We start from the raw sequence: 12,453 nt of genomic DNA, 5'->3' as shown, positions 1-12,453 counted from the left end.
GCGCCTTTGGCGGGCGTGGCGGTGCGCGTGCGTGGGCGGGCTCCCTCCCGATTGGCGGCGCTGCGGGAGCGTTTCCGGGTGGCGCCCCCGGAAGGGCTCGGGCTGCGCGGCGGAGGGAGCGCAGCCGGCGGCGGTGCCTCGGTCCGGCCGCGGGTCATGGGGAGGTACGGGACGGCGGGGGGGCCTTTCCCCGGTGGCGGGAGGTTCTGGCTGGTTTACACCGGCTTTTACAGTCTAAAATAGGGAGGGAGTCCGGGGGTGGGCGCGGCAGGCCGTGCCCCGCCGCTCCCCGGGCCTGGCGGCGGGCCTGCAGCCGGTGGTCAAACCCCCGCCCGTCTGGCGGTCGGGGGGGGGGGGGGGTCCCGGGGCCTCAGGGGCGGCCCCCGCAGCCCTGACAGGCGGGGCCCGGTCCGGTGTGGGGCGGTGTCGGCTCCGGGCGGCTGTCGGTGACCTTGGCCCTTCCCGGCGGCTTCGGTCGCGGCTCCCCGGCAGCCGGCGGAAACGTTTTGCACGGAGAGGTGTCCTTCGGTCCCGTCATGGCGTTCCCCGGGGGCAGTCGTGGGGCTGGTGACCTCTTTAAGCTGGTGGCTGGGGAGATGCTGGAAGAAAACCCCTCTGAGCGGCGGACGTGGAGCCGTGCCCTCCCCAGATGCCGGTGTCGGTGCTTTAGGGGTAACAGGCGAAGCTGGAGGCTCTGCGTCGAGCAGGAGGGAGGTTTGAGTTCCCCTTCAGTATCTAACAAATGTATTTTGGGAGAAAAAAAGGACTTTCTTATTCATTCCCTTTTAGCTAGTGCGCCTAATGGGTAAGTGCTTGTAACAGATGCTTCCTCAAGGGGTCCTCCAGCAGCGTGAGGGAGGACTGTGTCTCACATTTATAACTAAAGCAAAACCCAAGAACTTTCTCAGTTTTCTCTATTAATAAAGAGACACCCAGACCGGACGCTCCTTTGCAAAACTATTTACGTATTTTCGTGAAAATCATTATGTGGAAGTGGGAACCCCCTGACCACTCCAGGGAATGCACTGAAGGTTTCTTTGGCATTAACGCAGGCTTTAATTACAGCTGTAACCCTGTGCTGTCAGCGCTAATGAGTTACAGCGGGTCGGTGGCGCTAACTGCGGCCACCAGACCTATTCCTGCCACGGAGGGAAGCTGCCGTTGCAGAGGTCTGGGCTCATCTGCACGTTGCTGCTGATGGCAGATACCAAGATACTTTGTCTTCTGACAGGAAAATGAAATTTGGCCAAATTTCTGCTCCCGCTTCAGGGTCCTGGGAGATGCCTTGGCCTCTGCAGCAGCATCTGCTCATGTACTGCTCACGCTTGTGCGATATCTTCTGATAGATAAACCCTCTCACACTGTAGTAAGGAGAACGCATGCTCTCTTGCGTGAAACTGTTTCCTCTCGTGATCTTACGATAGAATGGGTGATACGAAAAATATCTGGTGTTCCTGTAGGAATGAGAGTTGTATGGAAGAGAGGAGGAAGCCAGAGTAGGTTAACGCTGACTGCTGAGGTACTGGGAAGGCTTTGGAAAATGGCCTCTCCGTTCGCTGGCCCCACAGCGGTTGCTGATGTAATTAAAGATCTAGACACTCAGATAGCTGTAAGTAAAGCGTCGGGGCTGGCATGCGGGATTTGTCCTGGGAATCTGCGCATCCTGTTAGTTTTGTGTTTGGTGATCTTAACAGCACGCAAAGGGTGCGATAAGATCCGCAAATAAATGAACAAAATGACTTTATGCTAATAAAGTGCATTCTGCCCAAGGATCTCGGCGCTTTCTACCCTGCATGGTGGGTAAGAATTTCTGCTTTGTGGATTTGTAAACTGAGGCATGGGGGTGAGCAGCCTGAGATCAGCCTAAGCTAAAACCAAGACTAGCACATTGAAGTCCCTCTGATCTTGTGCTAAGCTCCTCGTCCAGAAACGCCATCTGAGGGGCTTTATGGTGCGAATGTAATGGTTTTCCATTGTTAATTAGTTAAAATTGAGCTAGGAATTTGCTGAGGGTGCTACAGAAATGTGTCTTGGATATAAATTCTCCTAAAAGGGCTCCGTGTCTGTAGGTGCGGCAGTGCATGAATGTGCCTTGGAATGAAGCACTAAAGCAGCCGCTTCTGAGTACTCCTGTGTGACTTCTGGTTTGTGTTTTGGTATGAATTAATCCAAACTAACAAAGCTTGCCCTGATGAGGGGAAAATGTCTGTTTGTAGCTCAGGTAGCAGATGCTCTGTTCATCACTTTGTATGCGAACGTGCTATAAAGCTGTTTAAACAAATTCCCTTCTTCTCTCGTAACTAAGTTCACCCTGAAATGCATGGGCTTTTCAGAAAAGGCGTCCACTCTCAGCAGCTGCTTCTCGCCCATCTCTGGGTCCAGCCACTGCTGCAGACACTGCGCGAGGGGCTTTTGCATCAAACTCTTCATTAAATGCTCGTTTCACGTGACAGGCCTGTCGCTGCTGAACACACCTCTTGTGGGCGTGGAAGGCCCAGGGTTTGGACGAGTTTCCTTTCACAGAGCAGTGGGGACAGAGCACAGCTTCACTGAGCCTGGATTTCGGAGCCTTACAGCCATGAAATGTAGTGGTTGCCAGTCAGCCTGTGTGTTAGCTCAGCGGCCAATACCTGAATAACTTCAGGCACCGAAGGGTGAACCTGGAAGATCCGAGTAACCAGTTAAGCTACCGCAACCCACTTCTGGTTCACTGTTAACAGCTCAGTAAATCTGACTTCGTTTACTGTGGCTGTCAGTTGCCTGGTGTGGGAAGAACAAATTGAAGGTGTGGGTGCGCGCCTGTGTTTCTCTGTCACCTCCGAGCACCCAGACTTGTGCTCTCAGAACCAAAACCGAACCCTACGTTGTCAAGCCCGCATCGAGGGATTGCTGCGGGTCAGGCTCGAAGCGTGGTGTTGCTGAAAACGAGATCTCCACTCTGTGGCAGCCACCCAGGGGAGCCTGAACCCTGTCGTCTTCTCAGGCCCACGGAGTGTGGAGATAAACACTGAAAACGCTGCGCCTGCCGTTCCCCTGCATTGCTGCCGCGGGAGCAAGCCGTGTCCGTTAGTTAAATCTTCTTTGCATGGTCTCTTCCTCGAAGCTGTTTGTGGTCCAAGTGAAATGTGTTCAGAAAGGCCCTGACCGGAGGGCGAGGGGTGGGTGCGCGGGTGGGATTCAGCCCAAGGAACGAGCAGACGGGTCAGTGCCGCTGCGGAGCTGCCGCCTCTTGGCAGTGTGCTGCGTGCAGCCGCTATGCTTCTCGTGGCAAACTTCATATTCCATATACCAGGGAATGTTTTCTCTTCTTCTAATCATTGTTCCTCCCTTCCTGCTGCGTCCAGAGAGACCCGATCTTCTGTAACCTCTGGGCCCCATCAGGACACTGCAGTTTACTCTGGACAAAGACGTGATCTCCCTGTTGAATTCCTTCTCTGTTTGCTAACTGTGGCTTTCGTTTCCTTTTCCAGTTGATTGGCTTGGGTCCCCACAACCCCAAGAAGAAGCAGGACTTAGATAAGCTTTATGATCTAAAAGCTAAAGCCCAACAGATTATGAACCAGTTTGGCCCTTCTACCTTGATCAACCTCTCCAACTTCTCCTCGATAAAGCCAGAACCAGCCAGCACTCCCCCACAGAGCTCCATGGCCAACAGCACCACCGTGGCAAAGATGCCGGGGACGCCGAGCGGAGGTGGACGGCTCAGTCCTGAAAGCAACCAGGTAATTTCATCCCCAACTTCAGGACAACGGGGGAGATGCTCAGACCTGCCTGTGGCTTAATTCCTCTCCTTCCTTAAACTACTGGCAAAAACTTAATGCCTATTAAAGTATCAGTTACTGAGGTAGCAAACGTTTTCATGTATTTCTTCCCTCCCAGGCACTTTCAGGCTAGATGGGGTATGGACGCTGTAGGTGTAGAGGTTTTTTTCAGTCTCAGGAAAATGTATATTGGGGGTGTGATTGGGAAATTCTTTTTAAATGTGGTTTAGATGGGAGAAATAAAAGTGCAGGTTTGTAGCCTCTGTCTTACCGGGGTGGTGTGAGAGGCAGCATCGCTGCCAGGAGCTGCTGACTTGCGTGTTTGCTTGTTGTGGTGTGGAGTCTTTGGCGGGCATAAAATATGCTGCTGCCCAGCAGGTGCTCCAGGAGCGCACCCCGAACCTCTGTGGGCTTCACTGCTGCTGTGACCTCTCTGGGAAGCGTACTGGTCCCCTGGCACAAACACAGGCACGGCAGTTCCACCCGTGGTGGAAGTGAACCAGGAAGGGCCAGAATTTCCCACGTGTGTCTGGTTCATCTGACCAGGCTGACAGATCAGTGGTGATAACTGTCATCCAGATCCTCTAAGACTGCTGTTGTTGTCCTGCTGTTGTTCAGCAGCTGTAAAATTTTTGCTTCCTGCCATGTTTGGGCTGAGAGGGTGCTGCCTTCTGCCCTAGAATAACCCAGCACTCGCGTATCTCTCGGTTTTCCATTTGAAACACTAAAGCTGATAAGCGCTAGAGCCATGGGAATACTTCCTTTGTGCCCTGAGCACAAATTTAGTCACTGATAACGTTGCTTGCACTTGCTGTCTGCCTCTTAAGACTTGTAGTTTTGCCTTTGTCCCCTCTTGCCAGCAGCCTTGCTTCAGCCAGTGGCATTTTAGTGCCAGTTTAGTGCAGGGGACTTATTTATCCTGGCCTGCTGCATTCCACTTTTTGTTCAGAGCAACCACTGGTGCTTGAAAATGTCTCCTTAACACCTGATATTTCTTATCTCTGCCATTCCTGAACTGATACGCTGTGTCAACACGTGTGACTTGGGCCTCGGGGGTAGCGGGGGAGGCTGCGGCTGTGCCGGGTGGGCAGCTGCTCTGCTAAAGTAGGGCAGTAAATCGTTCCTCTTCTCCCACACGCTCAGGTTTTAACCAAGAAGAAATTGCAGGACCTGGTGCGTGAGGTGGATCCGAACGAGCAGCTGGATGAAGATGTGGAGGAAGTAGGTACCAACCCGTGGCAGGGGCTGCAGGGAGAGCTAATCTGGGATTTTTCACGGACCGGTGGCCCTTTGTCCAAGGCAGGGAGGGTTGGTTCACATAACACCGACGTATTCTCATGTTCGCGGCAACCTTCAGCCATCCCTGTCTGTTTCTGCATCCCGGTGTCCAGAAGGGTTTTAAAACAGCAATTACAGCAAACGCCTTTGAAATACTAGCTTCTGCGGGTTCATTTTCATGCTTTCTGCATTATTTCAGCTGCTCAGTACCGATAAGACTGGTTGTTGTCCTTGTTCTGCCACAGATGCTGTTGCAGATCGCCGATGATTTCATAGAGAGCGTGGTGACGGCTGCCTGCCAGCTTGCACGGCATCGCAAGTCAAACACCCTGGAAGTGAAAGACGTCCAGTTACATCTTGGTGAGTGATTTTTTTTTCCCCCCTCAGGTGAGAGCTGGGCGCACGCCCTGCAGTCAGGGCACGGCCACGGTGTTGGGGTGGAAACCCGTGAATAGCTACAGATTCGTTGCTACTTAATAATGCCTTAATAATCGGGGGATGAACGGGGTGTCTGCCCCTAACCATCCCCTCTCCAAATTTTGCAGTTGTGCAGTTTGTAGCTGTCCATCAGCCTGTGTTGGAAGGTCCCTAGCACAGGGACTGCGTCTTTACCATGTTTAATGCTGTGCAGCCCTCCGCTACTCTGCTTTTGTGAAGCTTTTATAGCTGGTGTGCGGATCACCGGCACGTCTCTAGCACCAGCTCCAGGCGGGCGTGCTGCCGGTATGTTTGTGATGACGAGGCCACTCTTGGCGGTGGGCGCTTGGGGTAGAGCGTGCTGACCTGCGCTCTCTCTTCCAGAACGTCAGTGGAACATGTGGATCCCGGGCTTTGGTTCTGAAGAAATCAGGCCCTACAAAAAAGCCTGCACTACAGAAGCTCACAAACAGGTAAGGAGCCCTCAGGAACACCGAGAATCGCATGGTAGAAGCCTGATACGGGGAGGGTGGTCTTGGACTCCTGGCACGACCTGGCTTTGTAGCTACCAAGTAGTTTGGACTTGAAATAACTTCCAGAGTCTCCTCACCTGTTTGTGCAGAGAGGATTGGGGTTGCTCTGGCTCCTCTGCAGCGGTGCAATGCTGGCTGTGCCCTAAGAGAAGCAGCAGCACTCGCTGTCTAGAGGGCAACCCAGCTTGGAAGGGATAAAAACCAGCTGAGAGCTGCAGACAGTAACCTGTCAGCTGCCCCCTTGCAGATCGTGTGCTCCGTCTTTGCGCAGAAAGGACTGAAAAGACACTGCTAACTCCTCTGGTCCAGTAGAAAATCCATACCCAGGCATGGGGGGTTAAATGCTGGCGTAGCCCCTCGAAGCGCAGTCTGGGTGTTCCAGGTGAACCGCGGGGCTCCCTGGCAGGCTGCGGCTCGAGTTCCTGGGGCCGTTTTACGTCTGCAGCCCCCTGCTGCGCTCGGGTGTGCTGTGAGCAGCGTACGGCACCTCCCGTGCCTGTGCACGGGTCGGGCCGCTGGGCCGCTCGCCACCGTAAGAATTTAAACAGCTGCAAAAAGCCCAAAGGCCTGGGGAGGTGTAGCAGAGAGCGCGCTGCTGCCCTGGGGTTTCAGCGGTAGGTTGGAGCTGAGCAGCTCTGGGTTTTTCCCCTCTTAATTTTGCTTTAACTGAATGGGGCCAGCGCTTTTTAAGCGTACGGTCAGAGGCGGGGAAGGAACTGCCCCGCAGGAGCCATCGGAGTTCGTGGATGATACCGCACCTCCCCTCCTGAAGCTCCCGCAGCAACTGCTGGGCAGAGAGAGGAGGCCTCGGGGTGGGGTTTGGCCCCGTGTGCTCTTTCATCCCCTTGCCCCTCACTACCGCCGGCGCTTTACTTGCCACCCCCGGGCGTCGAGGAGAGGAGCACAGACGCTTTCTTTTCCTCTGGCTCCAGCTTGGGACCACATTAAGATTCAAATGGACTCGAAAGACCTGTGTGGAAACAAGTCAGGCAGAGTCCTGAGAGAACCCGAGATACCTTGTTCCTGCACAGCCACGGGTTGTTTTGCAGTCACCTTGTCTGAGACGCTCGCCCTCCCGTGTTTTTCTCTTTCTTGTTACAGAGAATGGCACTGATTCGCAAAACCACCAAGAAATAGCCCCTGGGAAGAGCCGGGAGAAGACGCCAGTGCATTTTGGGATATCTGCCTCTCCGCTGAAGCCTACACGATGCCATCCATGGGATATTTTTTTTAATGCTTTACAGAGAAGCATATATTTTTTATTAATGGTGCAGCAATACCTTGACTTTATGAGGAGATCTGCCAAAAACATTCTACGCCCCCTTCCTCATTGGCCCTAAGAGTGCAACGTATCTCAAAACGAAGACTTTTATTTGTGACTTGAAAGTGGTTTATCGTATAAGTGGTTATCCGAGGGACAGAGCATTTGATCTTGCGTGGGACAGTATTAGAAGCATCTGTAGAGGTTTTTGTTTCCTCCTTCCTGCCCCTACCTGCTCCAGTACTTTGTAATGTCAGTGTTTATATAAATACTTGCGTTTGTTTTACATGAATAAAGAAATTATTAATCTAAAACCACGGCACAGTCTTGTGCTCTTCAAACAGCACGCAGAGGGACTGCCGGTGAAACGGGCGGCCTCCGCGCTGCCTGGTTTCTGTGTGCGGTGCTGTTCTGGTAAGAGATCTCCTGCCCTGGGCTTTGCGGTGAGGGGAAGGATTTGGGTGGCCTCTGCCATGCTGACAGGGCTCGGCGGGCGCTCCCCTCTTTACGTCCAGCCCAGAGCGAGTCGTTTGCCCGTTGCTTGGCTGTTTGGACCGTTAGGAGTGGGGCACGGTGGCTGAGGACGGGAAATCGAGGCGATCCCGGTTCTCTCCTTGCCCGGGACATAAAGAAAGGCCGCGTCCCCCTGCCTGTTCCTGCCTGCTCTGCTCAGTCTTCATCAGGGAAGCCGCAGGCGCCGTTTGCTGTGGCGGAGGAGCCGGCAGCTCTGCAAACTCCCCTGCCTGGCGGGGGGACTCCTGCGCACCCGCGGGCAGGAGCGGGGCCCGTCCCCCCTGCCCAGCTCGCTGCGGGGGCCCTCGGGCTGCCGGTACCTGCAGGGGAAACCGCCTTTGCTGCAGTAATTCAGAAACCGGTACGGGCTCTCGCCTCCTCTCACGTAGGGACCGGCTGAGGAGCCCGGGGAGCGCGATAAACGCCCGCAGCCTCCCAGGCGAGGCCGGTCTGACGGGCGCTCGGGGCGCAGGGAAGCTGTTCCCGCACCCCAGCCGTGCTCGGCTGCTGCCCCGGGGACGTGGAGTGGTTCAGCGGCTGCTCCAGCTCGGGGTACCCGGGAGGAGCTGCTCCTCTTCCAACCAGGCCGCTTTGCCCCCCCCGAGCTGGCGGAGGCCAGCTCTGAGTGAACGGGCCGGGTAGCGAAAGGGGTTTTGGGTCAGCCCTGGTCCGACGTGGGAGCTGGGGTGCCGGGGGAGCGGCGGCTCCGCTCTGCGGGATGGGGGCAGCCTGGTAGAAAGGGGTTGGGGAGAGAATGGAGGAACGGGGGTGACACCCGCCTCCGCAGAGCGCTGCCCCGTCCTGGTCCTGCCTGGGGACTTCGCCCTCCCCATGGGCAGCTCGGCGCTGGCCGCTTCCCTTCCCCAGGAAGAGACGGGCAGGCAGAGGTGAGCAGGGGGTGTTTAATGCGCCCTCGCGGTCGCTTGTGGCTCCTGCCTGCACCCCTGCTCTGCCTCACCTCCTCCGCACCGCGGCGGGCAGAGCCCGGCGTCTCCCAGCCCCGCCGGGGCAGGCTGCCAGCGTCCCCAGCTCTAGCACGAGCATCTTTTCCGCTTCTCTTCCTTCTCCGGTGCCCGAGCCTTGAGCGGCGCTGGCAGTGGGACGCTGCTCTTCACCCCGTCCCACGCCTCGGTGGCAGCCAGCCGCCCCGTTTGCAGTGCCTGGTAGATGGCCAGCGTCAGCATCTGGAAAGCCTGGACCACGTTGCTGGCGTCCTTGGCCGAGGTCTCGACGTACTGCACCCCCAGCGAGGCCGCCAGCTTCTCCGCCTCCTTCCTGCCCACCCGCCGCTGCCCCGCCAGGTCGCTCTTGTGCCCCACCAGCAAGAAGACGATGCGGAATGGCTGGACCGTGTCCATCACCTCCCGGTGCCACTGCCGGACGCTCTCGAAGGACGCGCGGTTGGTGAGGTCGAAGAGCAGCATCCCCCCGGCCGAGTTGCGGTAGTAGGAGCGAGTCACGGACCTGGGGCGCCAAGAGAACCGGGGTGAGCAGCCCCCGGGGCTCCCCGTGCCGCCGTGGGCAGCGTCTCCCCTGCCTGCAGAGCAGCCCCAGCCGTGTCCTGCCCCCTGCTACCACCATGTTGCTCCCAAGCTGCTGTAAGGAGAATCGGTCCTTTTGCTGTATCAAAGTGGTCCAGGCAGCTCTGTCCCTGCACGGCCACCAAAGCTCATCTGTCCCCTGCAGCCACATCCCCCGAGCTGCCCCGTCCCCAGCAGCCAGCCCGGCCAGCGGCAGGCAGCCCCGGCAGGGAGCTGTGAAGGCTCCTGGCAGCTGAGCTGAGGAAGCCGCTTTGCCCAGCGGGCTCCCAGCCTCTTCCCCCAGGCCTCTGCAGCTGCTGGGGCAGGGGGGCGCTTGGGGGGGCTCCGTACCCCCTTTGGAGCTGGAGCCGGGGCCTGCAAGGCAACCCCAAGGGCTCCTTTCCCTGGGGAACGCCCTTGGCTTTGGCTCATCCGGGCCCCTGCGGCCTGCCCGGCGCTGGGCACCGCGCTTCCATGGGGCTCCCCCCAGCCAGGGGACCGGTGGGGACACAGCCGTATCGAGGACCTCCCTTGGGGCTGGGATCACAGCATCCCACCAGCACCCCAAACCCACGGGGGACACCTCACTCCCAGGACCTCCCCAGCTCCATCCGGACCCACCTGAACCGCTCCTGCCCGGCCGTATCCCAGAACTGCAGCTTCACCCGCAGCCCCGGCTCCAGCTCCACAAACTGGACGTAGAAATCCACCCCCACCGTCTGGTTGACGGCGTCCAGGAAGACGCCCTCGGTGTAGCGGCGCAGCAGCGAGGACTTGCCCACCGTCGAGTCCCCCAGCATGATCACCCGGAACTGGTACTGCCACCGCGGCTCCATCGGCACCTCCGCCGTCTGCCGGGACCCGCCGCCCCCGCGCCGGGCGCATGTAGAGGCAGGCAGGCAGGCAGCTCCCGGCGCCTTTGCTCCTCCACCCAAGAGGCGTTCCCGCCTCGCCATGGCTGCTGGGGGGCCCCTTTGCTCCCTTTCTCTTGGCTCCATCCAGCTGGAAGCGCTCCAGGGATGCCTGGTCCCATTTCCCCCGGGGTGGCCCTGGGACACCAGGCCCGGCAAGCGACAGGGCCACGTGCAGATGTGGCCAACTCCCCCAGTAACCCCCCCAAAGCAGAGCATCCCCCATGTCACGGGTTGAGCACACCGGCGTGTCCCTGCCAGGGGTCCGGCGCTCGGTGCAGCCTTTATTTAGTGCAGAAAAGCCTCAGGTTTATTAAAAACACTCCTGCAGGGGAGTAGTATTTTTTCAGAGCCCCCAAATTAAGGCTTGAAATGAACCCGAGCCAGGGTGGGGACGCAGCCCCGTGCATCGCCCAAGGGCAGGGGGCTGCAGGGCAGAGAAACGTCCCCGTGGGTGGGGGGTCCCGCGTCCCCCCGTCAGCACTGGCAGCGCTCCCGGGGCTCCCCCCGCGCCGGGGGCCGGCGGCGGCTCTGGCTGGGGATGAGCCTGACGCCGCCGCAGCCCCGGTGAGGGGCGAGGGCCCCCTGCCCCAGCGCCCGCTGGATGCCCCCCGCCAGCGTCTGGAAGGCCAGCTCCACGTTGAGGTTGCTGCGGGCCGAGGTCTCCACGAAGGCCATGCCCAGGGTGGCGGCCAGGTGCCCGGCCTCCTCCGCCGACACGGCTCGCTCGGCCGCCAGGTCGCACTTGTGTCCCACCAGGACGAAGGCGGGGGGCCGGTCCCCGGCGGCTTCGCGGTACCACTCGGGGACGTGCTCGAAGGACGCCCGGTTGGTGAGGTCGAACACCAGCAGCACCCCCGCCGCGCTCCGGTAGAAGGACCTGGTGATGGACCTGGGCACACCGGGGGGGTTCGGGGGGCACCCCAGCACCCGCCAGACCCTGCAGCCGCTTCCCCGGGGGGGATTTTTGGGTCCCAGCTGGGACCTCGGGAGCAGGAAGGGGAGACCTGCCTGGACCATCTGCACCCCAATTTTCTGTTTGACATCTCCCCTCCCAAGACTGGGGGGCTCCAGAGGAGACCTGCGGGGTTTTGCAGGGGCTCGGGGGTCCCTCCATCCCCCCCACAGCCCGGGGTGCAGCGGGGATGGGGCAGCACCCGGGGGTGGGTGCTGATGGGGCTGAGCTCTGGGCAGAAACGGGGCACCCCCAGACCAACCCTGGGGCCCCCAAAAGGCTCCCAGGGATGGGGGCAGCGCCAGACCCCTCGCTCCAGCCGCGGCACCGGGCTCTTCAGCCCGTCGCACCCCATTCGAGCCTTTTTCACGCTCCCAGGAGCTCCTGGCTGATGCAATCAGGAGGGAAATAAATCACCCGGCCCCAGCCCACCCGCGCCCCAGGACCGGCAGCCCAGGACCAGCACCCAGCCCTGCCCCCTTGGCTGCCCCCCAAAACCAGCTCCGGCTTTGCTGCAAGCTCAGCACAAGGTTGCAGCGGCCCCTAAAGCGTCACCGTCCCAGCGAGCCGTCGCTGCCCGTCCCCGCACGCCCGGCCGGGGACTTTACACCCACCCCGGGGTGGGGGGGCTGAGTCAGCTGGGTGCTGGGGTCCCGCATGGGGGCTGTGTCCCCATCCCCGTCCCCCCCTCACCTGAACCTCTCCTGGCCGGCCGTGTCCCAGAGCTGCAGCTTGGCCTTGCTGGCGTTGGGCAGCGGGATGGTGCGGCTGTAAAACTCCACGCCGACGGTGGGGCAGGGGGCGGCCGCCCCCTCGCCCGGAGCCTCGGCGAAGCAGCGCAGCAGCGACGACTTCCCCACGGCCGCGTCCCCCAGCACGATGACGCGGAACTGGTAGTGTCCCCCGGGGCCGGGGTCCTGGGGGGGCCCCGTCACCGTCCCCATGCCGGCGGCGGTGCCCGGTGAGGCCAGATCCTGACCCGGGCGGGCTTTGCTGTGCTGGCGGGGCCGGGGCCAGGTCCCCACCCTTGTTCCCACCCCGCAGCCACCCAGGCGGACAAACAAACCGTCCCGGGAAGGAGGGAGAAGCTGCCAGCTCCCTCCTCGTCCTCCCGTCCCCGGGACGCCGTGTTCGGCGTTGTCACATGCCAGCTCTGTCCCGCTGCGTGGTTTTGGTGACAGCGACGGGGAGAGCCGGGCCCTGGGTGCCGCAGAGGGGCTGGTGCCCCCGAGGAAGCCAAAATCTTGGGAGAACTGGGAGGGACGAGCTCCGTGGGGAAGGGGCTCTCCAGTCCCCACGGGGAG

At 59.6% G+C, this 12,453-nt stretch overlaps 3 protein-coding genes across 6 annotated transcripts; 1 reads left to right on the top strand and 2 right to left on the bottom strand.

Moving 5' to 3' along the window:
• The first annotated feature begins 81 nt into the window (after positions 1-81).
• Positions 82-7,542, top strand: TAF12 (TATA-box binding protein associated factor 12). 4 transcript variants are annotated; one of them, XM_082329444.1, is made up of 7 exons: positions 82-164; positions 3,471-3,722; positions 4,140-4,229; positions 4,905-4,982; positions 5,285-5,399; positions 5,841-5,929; positions 7,091-7,542. In XM_082329444.1, the coding sequence occupies exons 2-7, from the start codon at positions 3,555-3,557 to the stop codon at positions 7,124-7,126; spliced, it is 576 nt and encodes a 191-aa protein (XP_082185570.1). In that variant the 5' UTR covers positions 82-164; positions 3,471-3,554; the 3' UTR covers positions 7,127-7,542. The 4 variants fall into 4 exon arrangements, with proteins under 4 accessions (XP_082185570.1, XP_082185572.1, XP_082185571.1 ...); XM_082329446.1 differs by lacking the exon at positions 4,140-4,229; XM_082329445.1 differs by lacking the exons at positions 5,841-5,929; positions 7,091-7,542 and adding an exon at positions 5,585-5,828.
• Positions 7,543-8,794: 1,252 nt separating this feature from the next.
• On the bottom strand, positions 8,795-10,119 carry LOC309598611 (ras-related protein Rab-39A-like; the record flags this gene model as incomplete). The annotated part of the gene is made up of 2 exons (XM_082329351.1): positions 8,795-9,227; positions 9,905-10,119. The coding sequence occupies 2 exons, from the start codon at positions 10,117-10,119 to the stop codon at positions 8,795-8,797; spliced, it is 648 nt and encodes a 215-aa protein (XP_082185477.1).
• A 552-nt stretch (positions 10,120-10,671) lies between these two features.
• LOC309598798 (ras-related protein Rab-42-like) lies at positions 10,672-12,093 on the bottom strand (the record flags this gene model as incomplete). Its single annotated transcript, XM_082329742.1, has 2 exons — positions 10,672-11,086; positions 11,843-12,093. 2 exons carry the CDS (start codon positions 12,091-12,093, stop codon positions 10,672-10,674), a joined length of 666 nt encoding a protein of 221 aa, XP_082185868.1.
• Positions 12,094-12,453: the final 360 nt, after the last annotated feature.

This window comes from Platalea leucorodia (genome assembly GCF_965183815.1).
Source record: "Platalea leucorodia genome assembly, chromosome: 18".
NCBI classification, from domain to species: Eukaryota; Metazoa; Chordata; class Aves; order Pelecaniformes; family Threskiornithidae; genus Platalea; species Platalea leucorodia.
The sequence above is the reverse complement of the archived record's forward strand: the minus strand, read 5'-3'. Positions and strand labels throughout refer to the sequence as shown.

Coding starts and splice junctions, on each gene's coding strand:
- TAF12 (XM_082329447.1), top strand. CDS start 1,463: ATGAGAGTTGTATGGAAGAGAGGAGGAAGCCAGAGTAGGTTAACGCTG. Junction 3,723..4,904: donor TCAGTCCTGAAAGCAACCAG/GTAATTTCATCC, acceptor CCACACGCTCAG/GTTTTAACCAAGAAGAAATT. Junction 5,400..5,840: donor AGACGTCCAGTTACATCTTG/GTGAGTGATTTT, acceptor TCTCTCTTCCAG/AACGTCAGTGGAACATGTGG.